Source organism: Geotrypetes seraphini, chromosome 2 (assembly GCF_902459505.1).
Source record: "Geotrypetes seraphini chromosome 2, aGeoSer1.1, whole genome shotgun sequence".
In the NCBI taxonomy this organism is placed as follows: Eukaryota; Metazoa; Chordata; class Amphibia; order Gymnophiona; family Dermophiidae; genus Geotrypetes; species Geotrypetes seraphini.
This window is the reverse complement of record NC_047085.1, coordinates 415943081-415968009: the sequence shown is the minus strand read 5'-3', so window position 1 is coordinate 415968009 and position 24929 is coordinate 415943081. Positions and strand designations below refer to the sequence as shown.

General features: G+C 43.3%; 1 protein-coding gene across 6 annotated transcripts in view; it reads right to left on the bottom strand.

Moving 5' to 3' along the window:
• Positions 1–24929, bottom strand: part of SLC25A13 (solute carrier family 25 member 13) — a 475810-nt gene that overhangs the window by 154748 nt on the left and 296133 nt on the right. For all 6 annotated transcript variants that reach the window (XM_033931081.1, XM_033931080.1, XM_033931082.1 and 3 more), the window contains one exon: positions 11297–11380. In XM_033931081.1, coding sequence (XP_033786972.1) covers positions 11297–11380 — 84 coding nt within the window. The remainder of the gene's footprint in view (positions 1–11296; positions 11381–24929) is intronic.

Here is a 24929-nt window from a genome sequence, read left to right as displayed (position 1 = left end):
AGGTAACGAAACACCTGAAGGTGGTGGGAACGCAAAAAAGCAGCCATCACAATCAGACATTTTGTGAACACTCTTGGAGAGGAGGCAAGACCGAAGAGTAGTACCTTGTACTGGTAATGACAACGATTGATCATGAAGCGTAGGTACTGTCTGGAGGCCAGATTGATCGGTATGTGAGTGTATGCTTCTTTGAGATCGAGGGAACATAGCCAGTCGCCTTGATTGAGAAGAGGGTAAAGAGTGGCTAAAGAGAGCATTCTGAATTTCTCTTTGACTAAGCATTTGTTGAGATCGCGAAGATCTAGGATGGGTCTGAGATCTCCTGTTTTTTTGGGAACTAGGAAATAACGGGAGTAGAATCCCTGCCCCTTTTGATCTAGAGGAACTTCCTCTATGGCGTTCAGAAGGAGAAGAGATTGAACCTCTTGAAGAAGGAGTGAAACCTGAGGAGTGTTCGAAGCAGACTCTCTTGGCAGACTTTGGGCAGGAAGTGTCTGAAAGTTGAGAGAGTAGCCGTGGCGGATGATGTTGAGGACCCACTGATCCGAGGTGATGGTTTCCCAACGGCTTATGAAAAGAGTAAGGCGTTCTCCTATGGGCTGCGGAAGGTAGGCAGCAGGATGGAGACTGGCTATGTCCTGGAGAACCAAGTCAAAAGGGTTGAGTGGATTTTTGTGAAGGGGGAGGCTTCACTTGTTGTTGCTGCTGTGCTGGTCTAGCAGCTTGTCTCTGTTGTTGCCTCTGACGCCTGGGTTGTTTGGGGCCTGTGGTAAAGGACGAGCCACAAATCTACGCTGGTAGGCCGACTGCTGGCGAAAAAGCCTGGTAGGTGGAGTCTTCTTTTTGGTTTTGAGAAGAGTATCCCACCTGGTCTCATGAGCTGAGAGCTTTTGTGTAGTGGAGTCCATGGATTCTCCAAACAGCTCATCCCCTAGGCAAGGTGCATTAGCCAGTCGATCCTGATGATTGACATCAAGTTCTGAAACTCTGAGCCAGGCCAGGCGACGCATGGCCACTGACATAGCCGTGGCCCGAGAGGTCAGCTCAAAGGTGTCATAGATCGATCTGACTATGAACTTACGGAGTTGTAAGAGCGATGAAGAAGTTTGGCGAAAAGCAGATCTTTTACGGTCAGGGAGGTATTTTTCAAAAGATGACAAATTCTGAATGAGATGCTTTAGGTAGAACGAAAAATGAAAAGCATAGTTCCCAGATCTATTAGCTAGCATCGCATTCTGGTATAACCGCTTGCCAAACTTATCCATGGCCTTACCTTCTCTTCCAGGAGGGACAGAGGCGTATACACTAGCCCCCATGGATTTCTTTAAAGTAGATTCCACTAGTAAAGACTCATGGGGGAGTTGCGGTTTGTCAAAGCCAGGAATAGGTATGACCTTATACAAGGAGTCTAGTTTGCGAGGAGCTCCTGGAATGGTCAAAGGTGTCTCTAGATTTTTATAGAAAGTCTCTCGCAAAATATCATGGAGAGGCAATTTCAAGAATTCCCTTGGAGGCTGGTCAAAGTCCAGTGCATCGAGAAATGCCTTGGATTTTTTGGACTCAGCCTCCAAGGGAATAGAGAGAGAGTCGCACATTTCTTTGAGAAAAGAGATAAAAGAAGATGCATCAGGCTTAGAGGACAGATCTAAAACAGAAGGGTCCTCGTCCCCTGACGAACACTCTCCCTCAGAGAGAAGCGGCTCCTCTGAATCACCCCATAGATCAGGGTCCTTCACCTGAAAACTACGGTCCCGAGACTCCGGTGTGGAGGGTTCTAGGTGTCGAGTTTTGTGAGTCGACTTACCAGACCTCTGTGAAACGGTACCGGGAGATGTTATCGGGCGTGCCGGTGCCGAAGTTTGCACCGCCTGGTGTAAAGACCTTGGTTCTGGCGCTAAAACTGGCATGGATACCGAGGAAACTGTTTGTATGGGTACCGACAAAGTGGATGCCGATAAAAGAGGCTGCTCCACTGCCGGTACCGGTAGCTCAGACCGGGCCGGGACTGGAAGACTCGGTGTCAGAAGAGCAGGCAGGAGCTGCTGCAATTGCTCTTTAAGCTGAACTTGCAGGACGGCGGCAATTCGCTTGTCCAGCGAAGGCACCGGTACCGCTTTTTTCTACTGCGGTACCTTTGGTGCCGCTCTACACTCCGAAGAGGAACCCGAGGTCGAAGGGCTAACCTCAATCGGAGCGGAGCGCTTCCGTGGGCGCCTCGAGGTCGGCAGGATTGGGCTCGCTGCCACTGAGACCGGAGGGCGCTCCAGCGGGGAAGGCTTCTTAGCCGGCTTACCTGAGGAATGCGACGCCGGCGCGGTATCGCGCGGTGTCGATGAAGTAGGTGCCGACTGCATCGGGGCCGAAGTCAGAGTCGGTGCCGCCGAATCCGACATCTCGGTACCAAACAATAACCGCTGTTGAATTTGGCGGTTTTTAAGAGTTCTCTTTTTCAGAGTGGCACAGCGGGTGCAGGTGGACGCCTGATGGTTAGGACCGAGGCACTGTAAGCACCAGTTGTGCGGGTCGGTGAGAGAAATGGGCCTCGCGCACCGCTGGCACTTCTTAAAACCGGGTTGGGGGGGCATGAACGTAAAAACGGCTTCTGCCAAATCGAAGGCCGAGGTCTCGATGGTGGCAGCAGGCCCCGCCGGGGCGAACCCGAAAAAATGAGAAAAAAAGAAAAGAAAATTCTTCTCTTTTTTTTTTTAAAGAAAATAAGTAAAGAAGGGAATAAAATACCGAAAAGTTTACGCGAGCGGGAAGGCGTTAGAGAAAAAATTTTCAACAGCCGTTGAAAATGCGTCTTCTTAGCTCCGTGGAAACTAAGAAACTGGGGACCGCGCGCCTCTGTCGGGCGGGAAGGCACTCGCGCATGCGCGGTGCGGCCTACTAGAACTTTCCAAGTTCTTAGAGTGCAATCACTCTAAAATTGTCCGTACCGGGGCTCCGTCGGTGCCGTCACCCATCAGTCAAGAATATGCTGCCTGCTTGTCCTGGGATAATGGATGAAATTACATAATATAGCTTAAAATCATTTTGTTTGTCATACCTATTATAAATGCACATACATCTTTATATGAAAGCATATATAGCTGCTGCACAGGAAATAATCCACATTTGTATGTAAAATACAGGAACAGAAAGAGCATAAGACAGAACAAGTGCCACTATACAACAGTACTGGTAATTTGCAGTACCTGTGGAGGAGTTAGCATGAATCAACTGTGGCCATTGACAGCAAGATTCAATTCAGCCTTGAGTGAACTACTAAACAACATTCAGCACAGTTTGTAGTTTCCCCCCATGGTGAAAGCCAAAGGCAACAGACACAGGCAATTACTCACTACAGCAAGAGCAATCGGCCGACTGAGGTAAGCACATGCAGTTACTCGACAGGATTCAGCCCTAGTATTCGACCTGCAGTTACAAAGAAGTCTTAGTCCAAGGAATTTTACCCCATCATACACATACATTCAAGGATATTTGTGTATTACAGGAAGGGGTCAATTTGGTAAGGGCTAGAAGCCAATTCTGTTTTTTACTGCTCAACATCCTCTGCTCTTGCCTCTACAAATGACTAGAGAATGACACAGGGACAAATTTTTCCCTGTCCCTGCGGGAACTCATTTTCCCATCCTGGCAAGTTCTTTTCCTGTCTCTGCCCCATTCCTGTAAGCTCTGTCCTCATCTGCACAAGCCTCAAACACTTTAAAATCATAAGTGTCCAAGACAAGTGCGGTTAAGGCAAAGCTTACAGGAATGGGGCAGAGACAGGGACAGCGACAAAACTCGCAGGGACAAGACGGGGAAATTGAGTTCATGTGGGAATGGGGAAAAATTTGTCCTCGTGCCATTCTCTACAAATGACCACAGCTTGAAAAGGGAAAATGCTGCCTGCACATTCTCCACCGGAATGAAATGAGCACTTTAGGATACCATTACAAGTACCACTAGAGGCTAACCCACAGATGCTTTATGCAGCGCTCAAATTTGGAAATGGATCCCACATCCATTGAGAAACTAATTAGTTAATTAGTTGTTAATCAAGAATAATCGGTGTAAATAGGCACTAATCTGAGTTTATGTATGAATGCACCCTGCACGCCATTCTATAAAATGAACGCCAAAATGTTATAGTGTACAACTCAAAAGGGAGCATAGCCATGGGAGAGGCCTGGGCAGGTCAGGGGTGTTCCTGGAAATTAAGTGCAATATTATAGAATAGAGGTAATTTATGCGTCTAACTGCCATTAGTTGTGCACTTGAATTTACATCAGGTTTCAGCAGGTGTAAATGCTTCATCCAAAGTTAGAACATAAAAATAGTCATACTGGGTCAGATCAATGGTCCATCTAGCTCAGTATCCCTTCTTCACAGTGGCCAATCCAGGTCACAAGTACCTGGCAAAAGCTCAAATGATTACCGATCCCAGGACAAGCAGTAACTTGTCCTGGAATCGGTAGACTATGGACTTTCCTCCAGGAACTTGTCCAAACCTTTTTTAAAACCAGCTAAGTTAACCACTCTTTCTACATCCTCTGGCTCAAGATCCTCACTCTTTCTACATCGTTCCAGGCTCAAGATCCTCACTAAACAAGTATTCTATAAAGGGTGCTCTGTACAGATTAGCTTAGAGCAGATTTTTCTGGTACTGAACTTAAAGGGGGGGGGGGCAGAATTCTAGTGCCTGCCCTGTTTTGGAGTAAATCCTGCTGTCATAAGAGACCAGAGGAATTACCGTAGTTCCTTGTGTGCTTTTGATCCATTGTTTCCAAGAACAGGAAATCAATTTCAGCCTCTCCAAATGATGGCGCACTACTGTTAGATTCTAACTTTGCTAACATTCTCCTTACCTGATACGATTTTTGTTAGTGAGGTGGTGGAAGGAGGAGGAGAGGGAGTATAAAGTAAAACAAAAGAACAAGTGCATGAGTGCAAAGAGGAGGCAAGAAGCAACGCAAATGCAAACTAATTGGAAAACAGCACCACTCTATGAATCTGTCAACTATTTATAGACATTTAAATGCACTCGTCTTCTTTGATGCAATCTGCCTTTTTCACTCTACACAAAGCATTCTGGACTCCAACTAAGGTATCCAAACTTGGATCGTCCCCTCTGAATGAGTGCTGGTCTTGCAAGAGCTCGCCCGGTACGCTCCGACATATGTTGTTTGACTGCCCCTTGCTCACTCAGTTCTGGAATCAGGTGTGGTCGTCCATTCAAGATATTTTAGACCTTCGCCAACCATTGACTTATGCCATGGTCATCTTTGATGCTGTGGTGATACCTCGCCCCATTTCTGAACCCGCTTCTTTATTACTGAATGGCCTTTAGACCATGGCTTTAAAGGTGATATTATCCAACTGGAAAGATCTATCCTCTGCTAATTACTCTGTATGGTGGTCCTATGTTTCCATTACCCTTAAATATGAAAGAATATATGCAGAAAAATTTGGTTCTCTGAAGAAATTTCATGAGATCTGGGATGTATTATCTGAATATTGTGCTTTACATACCCTCCAAGGTTAATACAGCTTTGTCTCCTTATCCATATTTACTGGAATTATTTCTTGTTCTCATACTATACACATGAATGGTATTTCTCCGACTTCTTTAGCTCCTTCTTTGTTACAGTATGTGCCACTTATTTAGCTTACTTTACATTGCTTTCTATTTGCTTTGTTTCTACAGTACTTGGTTGTTTTATTTATTTTATCTTTATCGCTGACTGACTGATGTACATACAGTGCTCTTATTCTTTCTCCCATTGCTTTTCAGACATTGGTTAAATGATTGTACTATCATGTTATTATCCTTGTTACTTATCTCGTTTCTGTTTTGTTGTTATATATACCAATAAAAAATATTGAACTTTAAAAAAAAGCCTGGTGGTGTAACGGTGAAGTGGGGGCAGGAGTGACCTTCCTGCCTCATGCAGATATAGGAACAAAAATGGCTGCCATGGGAACTCATTGCAGTCATTTTTGTTCCCAGGTCAGCACAGAGCAGGAGTGTAGGGAGATCGCTCCTGCCCTGCTTCAGTGTTAGACCACCAGGGTTTAAAAAGCAAATAAGTGGAGAGTCACCTTGCAAAAACCACGAATAACTGAAGTCGCAAATTCTGAATCCACAAATATTGAGGGGAATGTGTACTGCCCGGGGACTTTGTGAAGAGGAAACTATTTCCATTGAGTCAAGTAGGGTACTGTGTGAATTATGGTACTTTGATTCCCCTCATACTGAGAGCATAGCTTAAGTCCCAGTGAAACCAATCAGATCAATGGAATACAGAGCTAGTCACAAAGGGGAAAGGAGAATGAACAGTGGAAATCATACAGCATACTTGATAATAAAAAGATCAATCTGTAGCATTTCCCATTCTTGAAATAAGGATCAATCATGAAGATGATGCAGTTATGTAAGTGGTTTATATTTAGATGTGGTAAAGCAAAGATTTAGATTTTGGCAGGTTCCGGCAAGGGTACAGAAATTGTGTGCCTTCATGCTTGTTTGCATAAGACCACTGGCACTAGGAGTACAGAAGAGCTGTGAATATAGTGAGGGAACAGCTTTAGCTTTTAGGAGATTGGCCTGAATTCCAAATGTGAAGAGTTGTCTCGTAACTAATTAAAGCCCCGGCAAATGTTGAAAGTTTAGCTAAGCTGCATTCTACTGGGTCAAGGTATTTGTAGACAGGTCTAAGGACTGGCACTACAGTGCTAAGAAATGCTTTCTGTTAGGTTAAGTAAAAGTACACTTACAACCTGAGATACAGAAAGCAAGTTGGGAACACTGATTTATTGGAACTTAAAATTCAAATCCAGAACTCCAGAACAATACTAAGCATCTACCTGGTACTGCAGGGTACAGAGACCTTAGCCAAGGTTTTGAAGGCATCATAAACATGATGGGGTGGGTACTGCTTTCATCAGCCTTTGGTAGACAAAAAGTTAACTGACTGAGGTTGCATAGAAAGAGAATAAGAGGATACAGCATTTTGAGAGAAGTTAGAGACAAGAGGATCAGGCATGGTCTTGCACTGCAGCATCAATAAGTACAGTCTAGCTGCTCTTTTAAGTACTGCCTGGGTGGCAGAAATTTGGGACTATTGTATTGTCCATCAGAAGAAATGACTTGTACTGGAAAGTGCCCAAGACTAGCTGTAGGAATGGAATGGATGTAGTATGGACCTTTGAAGGTTGAGGATAAATCCCAAAGAGCAATTATTTTATGCAGTCTGAGTGAGTCACTAAAAAGAGACATCAGTGTATAGCTAGCTTTGAGACCAATGATACAAATCCAATCTCTTTATGCTGAGTGGTGGAAAAAGAGAAGTGGCCATTACTTGAGAAGAAAACAGTTGAAATATCTGAAATTAGGTAGAATGCCAACCTCCTGTCTGTTTCCTTTTTTGAAAACTTACCAAGTAGGAATCAGAACTCCTCTTTTAGTGCAGGAGTAGGTTCTATGGCTTTAGATTGGAGAAGAGGGTAGGCTTTCTCTACAGGAAACTTCATAACCTCTTGTCAAACAATTAGGAAGAGAGGAAAGCCACCTGCAATCAGGGAAAATGTAAGAAAGGAGAAAAGAAAGTAGATCCAATTCAAAGATTAGTTGCCTTGCAGATTAGTGAAGTTTCCAAAGGAACTGTGGAAAGAACTAAGAACCAAACCAAATTGTATATAATATGGGATACATCATGAAATATGCCAAAGTACTGTAGAAGATGGCAAATCTGTTAATGAACAAAAAATTTGAGAAGTGCTGATGGGAAAAAGTTTCTCTCTGACAGTACAGTAGGAAATATGGTGCTCTAGATCAGTGTTTTTCAACCTTTTTACACCCGTGGACCGGCAAAAATAAAATAATTATTTTGTGGACCGGCAAACTACTAGGACTAAAATTTAAAAACCCTGTTTCTGCCCCATCTCCGCGAGCTCGGTCCCCACAAATCATCTGATCCCATCCACACAAGCCTCAGTTATGATTTTTTTTTTTTTTTTCAAATTATCTTTATTAACAACTGCAAAGGAACATATAACCAGGAGCAGAATAATCAGAAACATAAAACAGAGCAGCCAGAATTTTATTAAAGTATAAAAAGAAACAATATTCTGTACAATTGTCATTTTATAAATACAAATAATACAGAGCAAGGATCAACAAAACCCGTCTCCCCTCCCCTTCACATATATCCCCTCTATTATCAAGAAAATTGAACAAGCCAAATTATTACAGAATGCTACACAGAAATATCATGCTAACAGAATACTGCAGTCACACATGACAGGAATAGTTTTAGGGGAGTGCAACTAGGGCAACTGCCCCCTGGTCAGAGAGCGCCCTAAGCCAGCTGGAAGCTAAAGAAGCACTGCCTGGGCTTTGCAGTCCCCAGTTATGTCTAACACCAGCTCTAGCAGGATATATATTTCAAATCTGATATATTCTAATCACAAAATAGAAATAAAATTATTTTTATCTACCTTTTGTCGTCTCTGGTTTCTGCTTTCATGTTCTTTTCACTCTCTTCCTTCCAGCATCTGCCCACTCTGTCTCTTCAATCCAGCATCTGCCCCTTCCATCCACTGTCTGTCCTCTCCCCCTTCCATATGGTATCTGTCTTCACTCTATGCCCCTCTCTCCTTTCCATCCAACCTGCGCCCCCTCTCTCCTTTTTATATGATTCATTCCAGCTTTACTGCTCTCTTTATTTTTATCTCTCCTACACCAGATCTACCATCGTTGTCCCTCTCTGCTTATTTTTCTACTGACCCCTTCCTATCATCAATCTCTCTACTTTCTCATGCCTGTCTCTCCCCTTCCCCTCCTCTAATCTCCCTGCCAGCTGTTTCCTTCCTTTTTTCCTTCTCCCTTCCCTCCTTCTCCTGTCCAGCAGTAACTCTCTTCCCTTCCTCCCCTCCCAGCAAGATCTCTCCTTCTCCCTCTCCAGTAGCAGCTGTCCCTTTTTTTCCCTTGCCCAACAGCTTCCCTCCAGGTCCAGTAGCAGCTGCCCCTTTTTCCCCCTTGCCCAGCAGCTTCCCAGACTCCTTTCCCTCCTCCCCTCCCAGCAGCATCTCTCCTTCTCCTTCCCTCCAGGTCCAGTAGCAGCTGTCCCTTTTTTTCCCTTGTCCAGCAACTTCCCAGACTCCTTTCCCTCCTCCCCTCCCAGCAGCATCTCTCCTTCTCCTTCCCTCCAGGTCCAGTAGCAGCTGTCCCTTTTTTCCCTTACCCAGCAGCTTCCCAGATTCCTTTCCCTCCTCCCCCTCCCAGCAGCATCTTTCCTTCTCCTTCTCCAGTAGCAGCTGTCCCTGTTTCCCCTTGCCCAGCAGCTTCCCAGACTCCAATAGTGGCTTTCTCCCCTCCCAGCAGCTCTCCTTACTTCCCAGCACAGCGATTCAGGAAGGCAGCCTCGGGTCCTTTGTTGGGTCGCGTCGCCTCTGAGGAAAGAGGAAGTTGCATCATCAGAGGCATCCGCGTCTCAGCAAAAGCCCCAAGGCTGCCTTCGTGAATTGCTGCGCTGGGAAGTAAAGGAGAGCTGCAGAGAGGGGAGAAAGCCACTATCAGAGGCTCTCCAAGATCTCTCCGGCCCAGCGCAGACTTCAGCTGTTGATCTTGCCGGCCCTGCACGGACTGGCAGGAAATTGAAATGAGTCAATCTTGCCGGCCCTGTGCGGACTGGCAAAAATTTCCTGTGGACCGGCGGTTGAAGAACAGTGCTCTAGATGATCACTCAATTTCTCTCATTCTCTCTTTTTTATTTTTACAAAAACCTCAACTGCACCTTATATGCAATGATGTTCATACGAGTATTGATAATGGTGGTTAAGACTAATGCACTTGAGAAAATAATGAAGAGAACAGAAGCATTTACACTTAATTTTAATATCTTTTTCAGTTCACAATACTTGGCTGTGCTCAATAAACTGTAACATTCTAATAGAAAGTAGAACTTAAGACAACCCATCATTACTACAGGTCACATCACTGAGCATGAAAAGGAGAAGATGCAATTTAAATCAAGAGTGTGAAATGAACACAGAGGAATACTATATAGAAAAAGGATGAAATTCAATTAAAGCAAAATGTAAATGACCTCATAACTGGAGTGAGCTCTGATGGCAGCTTTAAAGGTTGGAAAGATCAACCAAGGCCGGGCAGACTTCTATGGCCTGGGTCCAGTAAAAGGCAAAAACAGATCAGAGTCGAGGCTAAAGTGGAGTTTGATGCAACTCTAGTAGTTGAGACGTAGGACTGGTGCCCCAAAATTGGCAGGGAGAGACAGAGATAAAGTATACCAATACTTAATCATGAAATGAAACCTGTGAAGAGTGCCAGATTCAACTCTGGCCATTATGAATGGCAGACTGGATGGACCATGAAGGTCTTTGTCTGCCAACATTTAATTTAATGTGGTGTCTTATATACCACTAAATCTCCCAAAGGATTCAAAATGGTTTACAAAACAATTAAACTGACCTTAAGTAATGTCCAAAAATCTAATTAGGTACTTTGAATTTCCCTCTCTGTCCCAATGGACTCACAATCTAACTATAGCACTTATGAAATAATTACTTACATTTACCTATATATAAAGAGAAGAAAGAGGGAAAAGATAATACAATAAATTCAATACTATAGGTGCGTAAAAAGCACAAAAGAAGGGGAAACTTCAATATCAAAGAAAAATCTTAAAAAATAAAAGCAGGAAAAAAAAAATCAAAATTAAACAAGCCCAACAAAAAAAAAAATGCAAAAATAAACCCGTCAGTCATTCTCACTACCCTCAGTCTAATCAGCTTCTAATTCCATGTCCCTAATCGAACCAGGCCAGTCTGGGCCGGTACCACAAAAGGAACTCCTTTGCTTCAATTTCTCTGCTCCTGAAAGGCTCAGTATCTGATTAATGACCACAGTAGCAAGAACAGAGCAATGAATTTAATACATTAGGCTGATATAAGGAGGCATAATAGAGAGAATAAGCCAGGACACCAAAATAAATAAGTTGCGCTGAGACTGTTCAAGTAATGGTAATCTGTCACACAACTGTAAAAGTGGCTCTCCTTTCAAGGAATTATTTTCACAAAGATGCAGCACATCCTTAAAAAAAGAAAATAGAACAGATAAGCTAGTGGCATCTCCACAAAATGCCTGTTTCAAAACTTCTGGTGCTGCACAGAGGAGGAAATGATTTTGTCCAATGATATTACCCACTACTGTACCTGACTCAGACCTACTCGTCAATGGAAACATTTCTGCAAAATCTTTATAGCATTATTATATCAAACTAATACTTACGCATCCCCCAGCCAGAATTTCAGCTGCTAATGGGACACTGCCATCTTTGCTACTTGTAAACTTATCTCTTACAAAGTCATTTACCTGGAAATCAAATGAATATAAAAACAAGTTAGTTAAGTATCAAAAGAGACAATTTATAGTTCTAAGAGAAATACACTCAGCAATCAAGTACTGTACTGTTTACAGGTTAGCTTAGATATCAATGCTAGTTAAAGCTGCTTATTCTCAGGCTCTCCTTTTCTGTATGTGTTATGCCTTGTTCTTTTTTAATTTCTGCAGAATAAAAAGGGAGCAATTTTATATCATTATTTCTATATGTAAAGCCTGTTTTACATGGTACTTATATAGCAGAAATACTTATATAGCAGAAATATATGTTTAATATACGTAGGACACTCACTCTCCTAGGGAGATATTTCATAAATTTTGTGATGATTATAATATACCTCACTGATATCACAGCTCTATTGGATTAAATATTTATAATAATAAGTAAAGTGCTCAGACCCTTCAACCAAAATTTGTTTAGTGATGTCATCAAACTATGGCTGCCATTGGGACTATCATCGCCTTTACTTCCTTCGTTTCTTACTCTGATGTATCAATAAATATTGTGTTTTAATCGTAAAAATTCGATAAGACAAAAAAAAGACTTATCTTTAGATGTTATTTGTAAGGCTAGTTGGAATGTCTTTTGGTGGCCATAGACTGAAGTCAGTGATAGTGCTGGTGCTCAAAGTAAAATGCATTGAATTCCATTTAAATCAAAAGGCCTCACTAGGGGCTCCTTTTACTAAGCTGTGGTAACATTTTTAGCCTGTGCTGCAGATTAGCGCTTGCTAACCCCTGAGCTACGCAGAAAAACTAACGCCAGCTCAATGTAGGCAATAGCGTCTAGCACACACAGCATTGTAGCATGCGCTTCCGCAGCTTAGTAAAAGGAGCCCTAGGTATCCTAGACATAGGCTCCATTAGGCCAACTTATCACTCGCCTAATTTGGCGGTGCCTATTCTCTGTTCATAACCATGCCTACTTTTTAACACAGGTGTTGTTAGGCATCCTCAGGCATGGGAGGGTGCTTCCACTTAGGCATTGCTGACGTTCTAAGAATTTGGCGCCAAACTCAAACTGTTTAATTAATTATTTTTTTAATTGACTGAAACAATTACCACACTAATTAAGCCAAATACAAAATAAAAATTAGGCACGGATCCCAAACTTAGGCATTGCTAGGCGGCTGCAATTAGGAAGCCATTTATAGATTATGGCTGTATTTACCTTCATTTTTTTAATGTTAAAAATAATAATATTTGAACGATTAAAAAAAAAAAAAAAAAAAAAAAAAAAGGTCCTAAGAGGCAATTCTGTAATAAGGCACCTTCATTTAGGCACCCGGAGAACAGATGATAGAAGCCTATTCAGAACTTAGGCACATAGATGGAACCATACTCCCCCCCTTAAGCCCACCTCTCTCCTCTCTCCCCTGTCTATCTTCTCCCTAAATTTCAGTATAGTCCTCTCTTAATCTATACTCTGACAAATTGTATCTAAACTCAAATAACTTGTACTTAAACTAAACTACTTATTCTTAAACTCTGCTCTTAATTTGCTGTATACTCCCTATATTTAAATTATGTATGTAAATCTCATATGTCCAAACACTTAAACCTATTGCACTTCTTATATGTCTAATTACTCTCCATTGTGTATGTTCACTTGTAGACCGTTCTGAGCTACTGGGAGGATGGGATAAAAATCTAAATAAATAAAAATAAATAAATAAATAGAATACTAGTGTAACCCACAGTTTCACCTGGCATAAGTGTGGGCACCTGGATGTGGCAGGAATGCATCTAACTTTTAGTATTCTAAAGTTACACACATAAGTGGGAGCCAATGCATATCCCATCCATGAGTACTCTCCATTTGCAAATACATACAGTGGTGCCTCACACAACGAACTTAATTGGTTCCAGGAGCAAGTTTGTTATGCGAAACGTTCGTTATGTGAAACGCGTTTTCCCATAAGAATACATGTAAAAAAAAATAATTCGTTCTGCAGCATAAAATATGCTAAGATGACATAAAAAAAGATAAATTTTTGGTTATTATTTTTATTTAGATACATCTAAAAACATAATTGTTTTTTAAAACAACACACATTTTTTAAATTTAAAGACAGACTAAGTAGAGTCTAATTTTACAGTGAGAGAGGGCAGAGTCTCAGCGGCAAAAACTGGGACTTAACTGTTCATTTTTTTTTTTTTTTCTACCGTGTTTCCCCGATGATAAGGCAGGGCCATCAAATAAGACAGCCCCCCCTTTTTAGAAAAAAATGTAAAATAAGGCACCCCCCCCGCAAATAAGCCACCCACCGATACCTGCGCTTACCCGAATCGGGTGGTACGGTGGGTGACTCCGTGTGGTCCCTGGCACCCCCGACACGATCGGGGCAAGAGGGAGCTCAAGCCCTCTTGCCCCCCGACTCCCCGACACGATCGGGGCAAGAGGGAGCCCAAGCCCTCTTGCCCCCCCGACTCCCCGACACGATCGGGGCAAGAGGGAGCCCAAGCCCTCTTGCCCCCCGACTCCCCGACACGATCGGGGCAAGAGGGAGCCCAAGCCCTCTTGCCCCCCCGACTCCCCGACACGATCGGGGCAAGAGGGAGCCCAAGCCCTCTTGCCCCCCCGACTCCCCGACACGATCGGGGCAAGAGGGAGCCCAAGCCCTCTTGCCCCCCCGACTCCCCGACACGATCGGGGCAAGAGGGAGCCCAAGCCCTCTTGCCCCCCCGACTCCCCGACACGATCGGGGCAAGAGGGAGCCCAAGCCCTCTTGCCCCCCCCGACTCCCCGACACGATCGGGGCAAGAGGGAGCCCAAGCCCTCTTGCCCCGCTGATTCCCCAACTCCCCGACACGATCGGGCCAGGAGGGAGCCCAAGTCCTCCTGGTCACGGCGACCCCCTAACCCCACCCTGCACTACATTACGGGCAGGAGGGATCCCAGGCCCTCCTGCCCTCGACGCAAACCCCCCCTCCCCCCAACGACCGCCCCCCCCAAGAACCTCCGACCGCCCCCCCAGCCGACCCGCGACCCCCCTGGCCGACCCCCACGACACCCCCAACCCCCTTCCCCGTACCTTTCTGTAGTTGGCCGGACAGACGGGAGCCAAACCCGCCTGTCCGGCAGGCAGCCAACGACGGAATGAGGCCGGATTGGCCCATCCGTCCCAAAGCTCCGCCTACTGGTGGGGCCTAAGGCGCCTGGGCCAATCAGAATAGGCCCGGGAGCCTTAGGTCCCTCCTGGGGGCAGGGCCTGAGGCACATGGTCGGGTTGGGCCCATGTGCCTCAGGCCCCGCCCCCAGGAGGGACCTAAGGCTCCCAGGCCTATTCTGATTGGCCCAGGCGCCTTAGGCCCCACCAGTAGGCGGAGCTTTGGGACGGATGGGCCAATCCGGCCTCATTCCGTCGTTGGCTGCCTGCCGGACAGGCGGGTTTGGCTCCTGTCTGTCCGGCCAACTACAGAAAGGTACGGGGAAGGGGGTTGGGGGTGTCGTGGGGGTCGGCCAGGGGGGTCGCGGGTCGGCTGAGGGGCGGTCGGAGGTTCTTGGGGGGGGCGGTCGTTGGGGGGAGGGGGGGTTTGCGTCGAGGGCAGGAGGGCCTGGGATCCCTCCTGCCCGTAATGTAGTGCAGGGTGGGGTTAGGGGGTCGCCGTGGCCAGGAGGACTTGGGCTCCCTCCTGGCCCGATCGTGTCGGGGAGTCGGGGGGGCAAGAGGGCTTGGGCTCCCTCTTGCCCCGATCGTGTCGGGGAGTCGGGGGGGCAAGAGGGCTTGAGCTCCCTCTTGCCCCGATCGTGTCGGGGAGTCGGGGGGGCAAGAGGGAGCCAGGCGGAGAGAGGGCAGTTAAGCGCAGTGCCTGCGCGGAAGGATGCAGCTCGGGCGACTTCGTTGTGTGAAACGAAGTTCGTTGTACGAATCAAGACATAAAGTTCGTTGTGCGCAGCGTTCGCTGTGCGAGGCGTCCGTTATGCGAGGCACCACTGTATATGCAAGATTTTACAGAATACCACTTAGGCAGCATACTGATATATACACATATAAGTGTACACAAACATTTGTATATGCTTGTATTCTGAAATTTACGTGCATAACGTAAACTGAATTGCACTTTACGCATGCCCATCAGGATTTCCCCAATCCGAAGGAATGCTTATAATCAATAAGTCAATAATTTCACTTCGCTAAGCTGAGAATCAAATTATCACACATTTATTTTTTGTACTGCTGTTCATCTACAAACATGACCTAAATCATTGCTTTTATCTTCATAATAGAACTTAGTGCCAAAAATGAGATATAGATTCACTGAATTAACCAGACTGAACCAACTCTTTCCCACAAATCTGGATCTATCTGGCAGTCTTACTTCACAGATACATAACATAACAGTTCATTTATATACTGCAGCTACCTTGCAGTCCAGTGTGGTTTACAATACTAGAATACTGCACATCCTCAGTGAATTACAATTCAATTATTTAAAACAATTTCTCAAAGAGATAATTTTTTTATCAATTTCTTGAAAATTAGATAGGTATCAGATCTGAAAATCAAATTACCAAAGCATTTATTCCACAAAACCGCCTGATAAGCTGAAGGGAAAGCAAAAAGTCTGGAATCATGAGCATAGCCTGTCACCATACGCCTTATTACATTACATTAGGGATTTCTATTCCGCCATTACCTTGCAGTTCAAGGCGGATTACAAAAGAATTATCCAAGATGTATTACAACAAGAACTTACAAAAAAAAAAATGGTCATTTTCAAAAAGAGTAAGAAATGGGTAAGGTTATTTGTTTAGGGTAGTTGGCTTTAGTGAGAAGTGGAGTTTGAGACTTGCTGTATTATTTCTTTTTATCACGAAGACCACACAACATTTTAGTAGCCTTCCTTTAGACCAGGGGTCTCAAGGTCCCTCCTTGAGGGCCGCAATCCAGTCGGGTTTTCAGGATTTCCCCAATGAATATGCATGAGATCTATGTGCATGCACTGCTTTCAATGCATATTCATTGGGGAAATCCTGAAAACTCGACTGGATCGCGGCCCTCAAGGAGGGACTTTGAGATCCCTGCTTTAGACCGACTCCATCCTTTTTATTCTAACTGAGGTCTCACCAGAGTCTTATACAGAGGCATCAATACCTCCTTTTTCCTACTGGCCATACCTCTTCTTATGCAACCTAGCATCCTTCTAGCTTTCGCTGTCACCTTTTCAACCTGTTTGGCCACCTTAAGATTATCACATACAACAACACCCAAGTCCTGCTCTTCCGTCATGCACATAAGTTTTTCACCCCCTAAACTGTATTGTTCCCTCTGTTTTTTGCAACCCAAATGCATGACCTTGCATTTCATAGCATTAAATTTTAGCTGCCAAATTTCAGACCATTCTTCAAGCTTCGCCAGGTCTTTCTTCGTGTTATTCACACCATCCGGCGTATCTACTCTTTGCAGATTTTGGTATCATCCGCAAAGAGGCAAATCTTACCCAACAACCTTTCAGTAATATCAATTATAAAAATGTTAAGAACAGGCCCAAGAACAGAACCTTGAGGCACACCACTGATAACATCCCTTTCCTCAGAGCGATCTCCATTGGTCACTACTCTGTCGCCTTCCACTCAACCAGTTCCTGACCCAGCCCGTCACTTTGGGACCCATCCCAAGGGCACTCAGTTTATTAGACATCTGTGTGGAACACTGTCAAAGTCTTTGCTAAAATCTAAATGCACCACATCTAGTGCACATCCTCTATCCAATTCTCTGGTCACCCAGTCAAAGAAATTGATCAGATTTGTCTGACAAGACCTATCTCTAGTGAATCCATGTTGCCTCCAGTCTTGTAATCCACAGGATTCCAGAAACTTCATCATTCTCTGTTTTAAAAGCGTTTCCATTAATTTGCTTACCACAGAACTCAGACTTATCGGCCTGTAATTCCTTACTTTTTCCTTTCTTCTACTTTTGTGGAGAGGGACCACATCCACCCTTCTTCAGTCCTCTGGTACCACTCCCAACTCTAGAGACTCATTGAAAAGGTCAGTCAGCAGAACTACCAGAACTTCCCTAAGTTCCTTTAGCACCCTAGGATACACACTGTCCGGCCTCATCACTTTGTCTACCTTTATTTTAGCTAGCTCCTCATAAACACAATCCTCTGAAAATCAATCAGGGTCTATTGCTCTTCCATCTCTATTCACGTTTGTCTTCTGCTGTCCTACTCCCGGCGCTTCAGCCATGAACACAGAACAGAAATATTTGTTAAGCAATTCGGCCTTTTCTTTATCAGCTTCTACATATTTCTCCCCTTCACCTTTGAATCTCACAATGCTACTTTTGTACTTCTTCCTATCACTAATATATCTAAAAAATGTCTTGTCTACCTGTTTACCGTGTCAACTATTTTTTCTTCCTTTTGCATCTATGCTTTCCTGACTACACTACCAGCCTCTCTTAACTTTTCCAGATATTTTTGCCTGTCTTCCTCTTTCTGCGATCTATTGTAGTTTATGAAAACTAACCTCTTATTCCTTACTTTCTCAGGTACTACTTTTGAGAACCAAAGCGGCCTTCTTTGCCTCTTACTTTTACCTACTTGCCTCACAAAAAGGTTGATCGCCCTTACAATCGCTCCTTTCAGTTTTGCCCACTGCATTTCCACTCCTTCCAGATGTTCCCACCCACACAATTCCTTGACATAAACCCCCATCTGAGCAAAGTTAGTTTTTTTTAAAGTTTAGAACCTTTGCTTTTGAATGAGACCTCTCTATACCCATCTTAATATTAAACTGTACCATGCAGTGATCACTGGATGCCAGATGATCACCCACAGTAACATCAGAAACACTTTCCCCGTTAGTAAGCACTAAGTCCAGTATGACCCCCATCCCACGTGGGTTCCATTATCAACTGCTGGAACTGTTCTCCCTTGTAGAAAATCCAGAATTTAATACATAAAGATTCGGTTCATGCTCAAGATCTTAATATATCTAAAGTCAAAAATCTAGTTCTAAACACTACATCTCGATGGACTCCACTCTTTTTATCCTGGTGGGGTAGAATTGCATCCATCAAAATGACTCTGGCCCCTCAAATTAATTATATCCTTTCTATGCTCCCTCTGTTATGCCGGAAATCATTATTTAATTGGCTAAATATGAAAATATCTGAATTCATTTGGAACAAGAAAAAACCTCGAATTGCTCTCGCCAAACTGAAAGCCTCTAAGATCAACGGTGGTCTCAACTTTCCTGATTTCTATCACTATTATATTGCTTCATTAGCCAAATATGGAGCTTACTGGCTCACTAACTCCTCCACTCAAAATCTTCCCACTCAAGATCTTCCTGCCTGGTTTGAAATGGAATGTTTTTTATGTACGCCTTTACACATCTCATGCTTACTAACGGTGTCAATACCAAGGCACTTAAAGAGATACTCTTTATTGGGTGCAACGCAGCATGCTCTTTATCTTATAGATACATTGACTGAAATCTCAGTTAATGTTAGTCCACTCATGTCCCTTTGGAACAATCCCAAAATTCAAAATCACGACAAATCTCTATCATGGAAAAGGTGGCAGCGGGCAGGTATATGGTTTGTCCATCAATTGTCTACCCTCAACTCGTTAGTTCCATTCGATATACTGTGCTCTACATACTCGCTGCCTCCTTCTACTTATTCACAATGGCGTTCTCTCACTGGAGTGTTGCCTTCTTTGCATATACGATTTGACTATATGACTTCCAAAAATACTATTTACAACTGGTCTTCTCTGTCTCTATTAAAAGGCAAGGCGATATCATCCTTCTACAGTATTTTAAGAGATCACTCCTTCACTTTTTCACCTCACTCTATGAAGCACTGGGACGCTATACTTACCACTCCGCTTTCTGACATTGATTGGGAGCTTTTCTGGTCATCAACAAATCGCCCGCTTTTATCTTCTAGAGTATCACAATCAATGTACTTTCTTATGTGGCAGGCAATATGGACCCCACTTCGCATGTGGAAAGCTAACTTAAAACAAGACTCTGTTTGCTGGAACTGTTTGAAAAAGGAAGGAACTCTTGATCATATGTTATTTCATTGTACTCTAGTCCGCTCTTTTTGGACCTATGTCTGGAACACCATACAATCTATTACTAACTGCTCAGAAGAAATCTCTATAGACATTGTAATCCTTCGCTCTCAACACCCATGTTTCACACAATCAAATTGTCCACCTAAACTCATTGACACCATGTTGGTGACTGCTCTCATGCACATTCTAAAAAATTGGAAATCACCCTCGCTATTAGATTATACCTTTTGGTGGAACTCTCTGAGTATGTATCATAGATTTGAATCCTATGCATATGAGAAGAGAGTTACATTCCGAACCTGCATGAACTTGAAATACAACAAATCTCCATGGTCATTCTTAGACTCCTATGTACGCTCATCTTCTTAGACACTCCTGTTATCCTTTTCTTCTCCTCTCTTCTCTCTTTCATTTTTCTTTCCTTTTTCTTTACTGCTCTCTCTCATCTTTATCTTATATATCCCTTACATACATTTTTAATAATTGGAGCCTTTGCTCCTATACAGTTAAACATAGATTTATATATTGTATATACAGAAAGCTTTATTTTGTTTCTATGTACTTTAAATGATTCTTGTATCCTTTAAAATACTTAATAAAAATTATTGAACTAAAAAAAAAAAAAAAAAGAAAATCCAGAATCTCCCTACTTTTAGAAGACCCCGCAATAGGGATACCCCAATCAACATCCGGTTTGTTAAAATCACCTATTAACAAGACTTCCCCTTTTTTAGATATATTCTGAATGTTTACTATTAAATCACTATCTACTACTTTCGTCTGTGAAGGAGACCTGTATATCACTCAAGAGAACAAGCGCACCCTAAGCACAAATAAAAAAGCCCCAAACAGAAAACTATTACTGTTGGGGGATTCCAACATCAGAGGCATTAACCTTGGAACACAAGGCGAGGAGTCCAAAATAGTGAAATGTCTTCCAGGATCCTCAGCTACCAGGAGTTCCAGGCAAATACTGGCTATAATTAAGGAAGAAACTAAGGATTTTAACACTGATGTGGTTATCCATCTGGGAACAAATGACCTGGCCAACAACTCCACACTTGCAGCACCGAAAGCTTTTCGAGAGCTTGGTGAGGGCTTGAAACCTTTTGTAAAGACTTTAGCTTTTTCTGAAATACTTTAATAGATGGCTCAAAGCCTGGTGTCATCAAGAAGGCTTCAGGTACATAGGAGGATGGGAAAATACATGGAAGGACAAGAAGCTATATTGCACTGATGGGCTACATATTACTACAGCAGGAAAAAGAAACCTTGCAGAGAAATTTAGACAATATGTTTCAAGGCATTTAAACTAGAAGGTGGGGGTGGTGTATGTATGAAGGACAATTATAGAGACCACCCCCTGCAAAAGAAAAGATGTGATAGTAGTAAAGATTGCAACATAAACAATATCAGCAACTCATTTCTTAGTATTGCAACGGAAAGTAAAACGAAACAAAAATCTATAAGAAAAAGGAGATTACCACTGAAAAATAGCTGGAAAGCGATGACCACAAGTGCTCACAATCTAAGTAACAAAGTTCATGATCTGCAAGCCCTGATGTTAGAGCAGATCTAGATATTGTTACTATCACAGAGACATGGTTCAGTGAATCACTTGGATGGGATGCAAACATAACGGGATATAATCTTTTTAGGAAGGACAGAGATGGTCAAAAAGGTGGAGGAGTAGCTCTCTATGTAAAGATCAATATCCAAGCGACCGAAATGCAAGGGACCTGGGGAGAGGAAGAAGCGATATGGATCGCTCTGAAAAGAGAAGATGGAACTTCTATCTACATGGGTGTAGTCTACAGACCTCCAACTCAATCACAGCAAATTGATACGGATCCGATTGTGGATATCCAAAAGTTTGGAAGGAAAGAGGAGGTACTACTGTTGGGAGATTTCAACCTGCTGGATGCGGACTGGAATGTTCCGTCTGCGGAATCGGAAAGAAGTAGGGAGATTGTGGATGCCTTTCAAGAGGCTCTGCTCAGACAAATGGTGACGGAACCCACGAGGGAAAAAGCAATATTGGATCTGGTCCTCACAAATGGAAATAGTATCTCTAATGTTCGAGTGGGTGCTCACCTGGGAAGTAGAGATCATCAAACAGTTTAGTTTGATATAATGGCTAAAGTGGAGCGCGGCCGCACAAAACTTAGTCCTAGATTTCAAAACGTATGGACTTTAATGCAATGGGAAAGTACCTGAAGAAAGAGCTGTTAGGATGGGAGGACATAAGAGATGTGTAAAGACAGTGGTCTAAGCTGAAAGAAGCGATAAAAATGGCTACGGACCTTTATGTGAAGAAAATGAATAAAAACAAGAGAAAAAGGAAGCCGATATGGCTCTCCAAACTAGTGGCGGAGAAAATAAAGGCAAAAGAGTTGGCGTTCGCGAAATATAAAAAAAACCCAAGAAGAGGAGTGCAGAAAGGGCTACAGGGTGAAACTGAAAGAAGCCAAGAGAGAGATACGTCTGGCAAAATCACAGGCAGAAGAACAAATGGCTACAAATGTAAAAAAGGGAGACAGAAATTTTTTCAGATATATTAGTGAAAGGAGGAAGATGAAAAATGGAATTGCTAAACTAAAAGATGCTGGGAACCGATATGTGGAGAGTGATGAGGAAAAAGCAAATGTGCTAAACAAATACTTCTGTTCTGTGTTCACAGAAGAAAATCCTGGAGAAGGACCGAGATTGGCAAAGTTACACGAGAAAATGGAGTAGATTCTGCGCCGTTCACGGAGGAGAGTGTTTATGAGCAACTTGAAAAACTAAAGGTGGACAAAGCAATGGGACCAGACGGGATCCATCCCAAGATACTATGGGAGCTCAGAGAGGTTTTATTAAAGACTTGTTCAACAAATCTCTGGAGACGGGAGTGGTTCCTGGGGATTGGAGGAGAGCGGATGTGGTCCCTATTCACAAAAGTGGTCACAGGGATGAAGCAGGAAGCTACAGGCTGGTGAGCCTCACTTCAGTTGTTGGAAAAATAATGGAAGTGTTGCTGAAAGAAAGGATAGTGTACTTCCTTGAATCTAATGGGTTACAGGATCCGAGGCAACATGGCTTTACAAAAGGTAAATCGTGGCAAACGAACCTGATTGAATTTTTTGATTGGGTGACCAGAGAGCTGGATCGAGGACATATGCTAGATGTAATTTACATACAGTTCCTCATAGGAGGCTGTTGAACAAACTTGAAGGGTTGAAGTTAGGACCCAAAAGGTGGTGGTTAATGGAAGTCGCACAGAGGAAGGAAAGGTGAGTAGTGGAGTCCCTCAGGGTTCGGTGCTGGGGCCGATCCTGTTCAATATGTTTGTGAGTGACATTGCTGAAGGGTTAGAAGGAAAAGTGTGCCTTTTTGCAGATGATACCAAGATTTGTAACAGAGTAGACACCGAAGAGGGAGTGGAAAATATGAAAAAGGATCTGCAAAAGTTAGAGGAATGGTCTAATGCCTGGCAACTAAAATTCAATGCAAAGAAATGCAGAGTAATGCATTTGGGGATTAATAATCGGAAGGAACTGTATATGCTGGGAGGAGAGAAGCTGATATGCACGGACAGGGAGAGGGACCTTGGGGTGATAGTGTCCGAAGATCTAAAGGCGAAAAAACAGTGTGACAAGGCAGTGGCTGCTGCCAGAAGGATGCTGGGCTGTATAAATAGAGGCGTAGCCAGTAGAAAGAAGAAGGTATTGATGCCCCTGTACAGGTCATTGGTAAGGCCCCACTTGGAGTATTGTGTTCAGTTTTGGAGCTCATATCTGGCGAAGGATGTAAGAAGACTTGAAGCGGTCCAGAGCAGGGCGACAAAAATGATAGGAGGCTTGCACCAGAAGACGTATGAGGAGAGACTGAAAGCCCTGAATATGTATACCCTAGAGGAAAGGAGGGACAGGGGAGATATGATTCAGACATTCAAATACTTGAAGGGTATTAACGTAGAACAAAATCTTTTCCAGAGAAAGGAAAATGGTAAAACCAGAGGACATAATTTGAGGTTGAGAGGTGGTAGATTCAAAGGCAATGTTAGGAAATTCTACTTTACGGAGAGGGTGTTGGATGCCTGGAATGCGCTCCCGAGAGAGGTGGTGGAGAGTAAAATTATGACTGAGTTCAAAGAAGCGTGGGATGAGCACAGAGGATCTAGAATCAGAAAATAATATTAAATATTGAACTAAGGCCAGTACTGGGCAGACTTGAACGGTCTGTGTCTGTGTATGGCCGTTTGGTGGGGGATGGGCTGGGGAGGGCTTCAGTGGCTGGAGTAGGTTTTAATGGAGATTTCGGCAGTTGGAAACCAAGCACAGTACCGGGTAAAGCTTTGGATTCTTGCCCAGAAATAGCTAAGAAAAAAAATTAAAAAATTTAAATTGAATCAGGTTGGGCAGACTGAATGGGCCATTCGGGTCTTTATCTGCTGTCATCTACTATGTTACTATCACACCAATGTATATATATTCACCATTCCCTCTTTTCAAATTGATCCACAGTGTCTCTTCCTTGCCCTGCAGATCATGCAATTGTGTGGCTTTAATATGATCTTTAACATATAACGCTACTCCCCCTCCTTTTCTTCCTACCCTGTCTTTCCTGAACAGATTATAGCCTGGTATAACTACATCCCAGTCATGGTTCTCCGTGAACCACATCTCCGTGATCGCCACTATATCCAACCCCTCTTCTTTCATCACAGCTTCTAGATCCAAAATCTTGTTTCCCATATTTTGAGCATTAGTATATACTGCTTTCCAGACATTGCACTCTTTTCCCATCCGTGTAGAGGTATTCAGTGATTTACTTGCTTATACTCACCTGGGAGCTTTGATCACCCTACCCCATCGCTTCTAGTTTAAAGCCCTCTTCAGTAGATTAGCCAGCCTGCCTGCAAAGATACTTTGTCCCTTCTTTGGTAGATGAATACCATCCTTGCTCAGCAGCCCTTGGAAAATCATCCCAGAAAACCAAAATGTTCTCGACAACACCATCCACGTAGCCATGCATTCATCTCCAGGATGCAAATTTCTCTGCCCTGGCCTTTACCCTCAACATGATTGTCATGATTTTTTATTGGTCTGTTAATACTATTGTATATATATTTATTCACTCCTGTAGTTCATTGGAATTTAATTGGTCCTCTTCTGCTCCTTTCCCTTGGATTTCTTGTTTGAAAATGTGTGAAAAGGATATTCTTCAGATAAATGGCCATTCATTTTGATCATTTTATCAAAATGAAGCATCCAAAATATGAATGCCCAAAAAACAGGTACAAAAATGTCTGTCATCTTTGTATCAAAATGGCCACAAAGAATTCCCTGCAGAGTAGAGGGGCAGCCTCAGTGCAGTGGACTTTAAATAATTGGACCCAGGTACAAATCCCGCCTTAATTCCTTTATGTTTTAGTGAGCTCTCAAGGAACAGATAAAAAATTATGGTACCTAAAAATACATCACTACAATAGCAGTTTTTG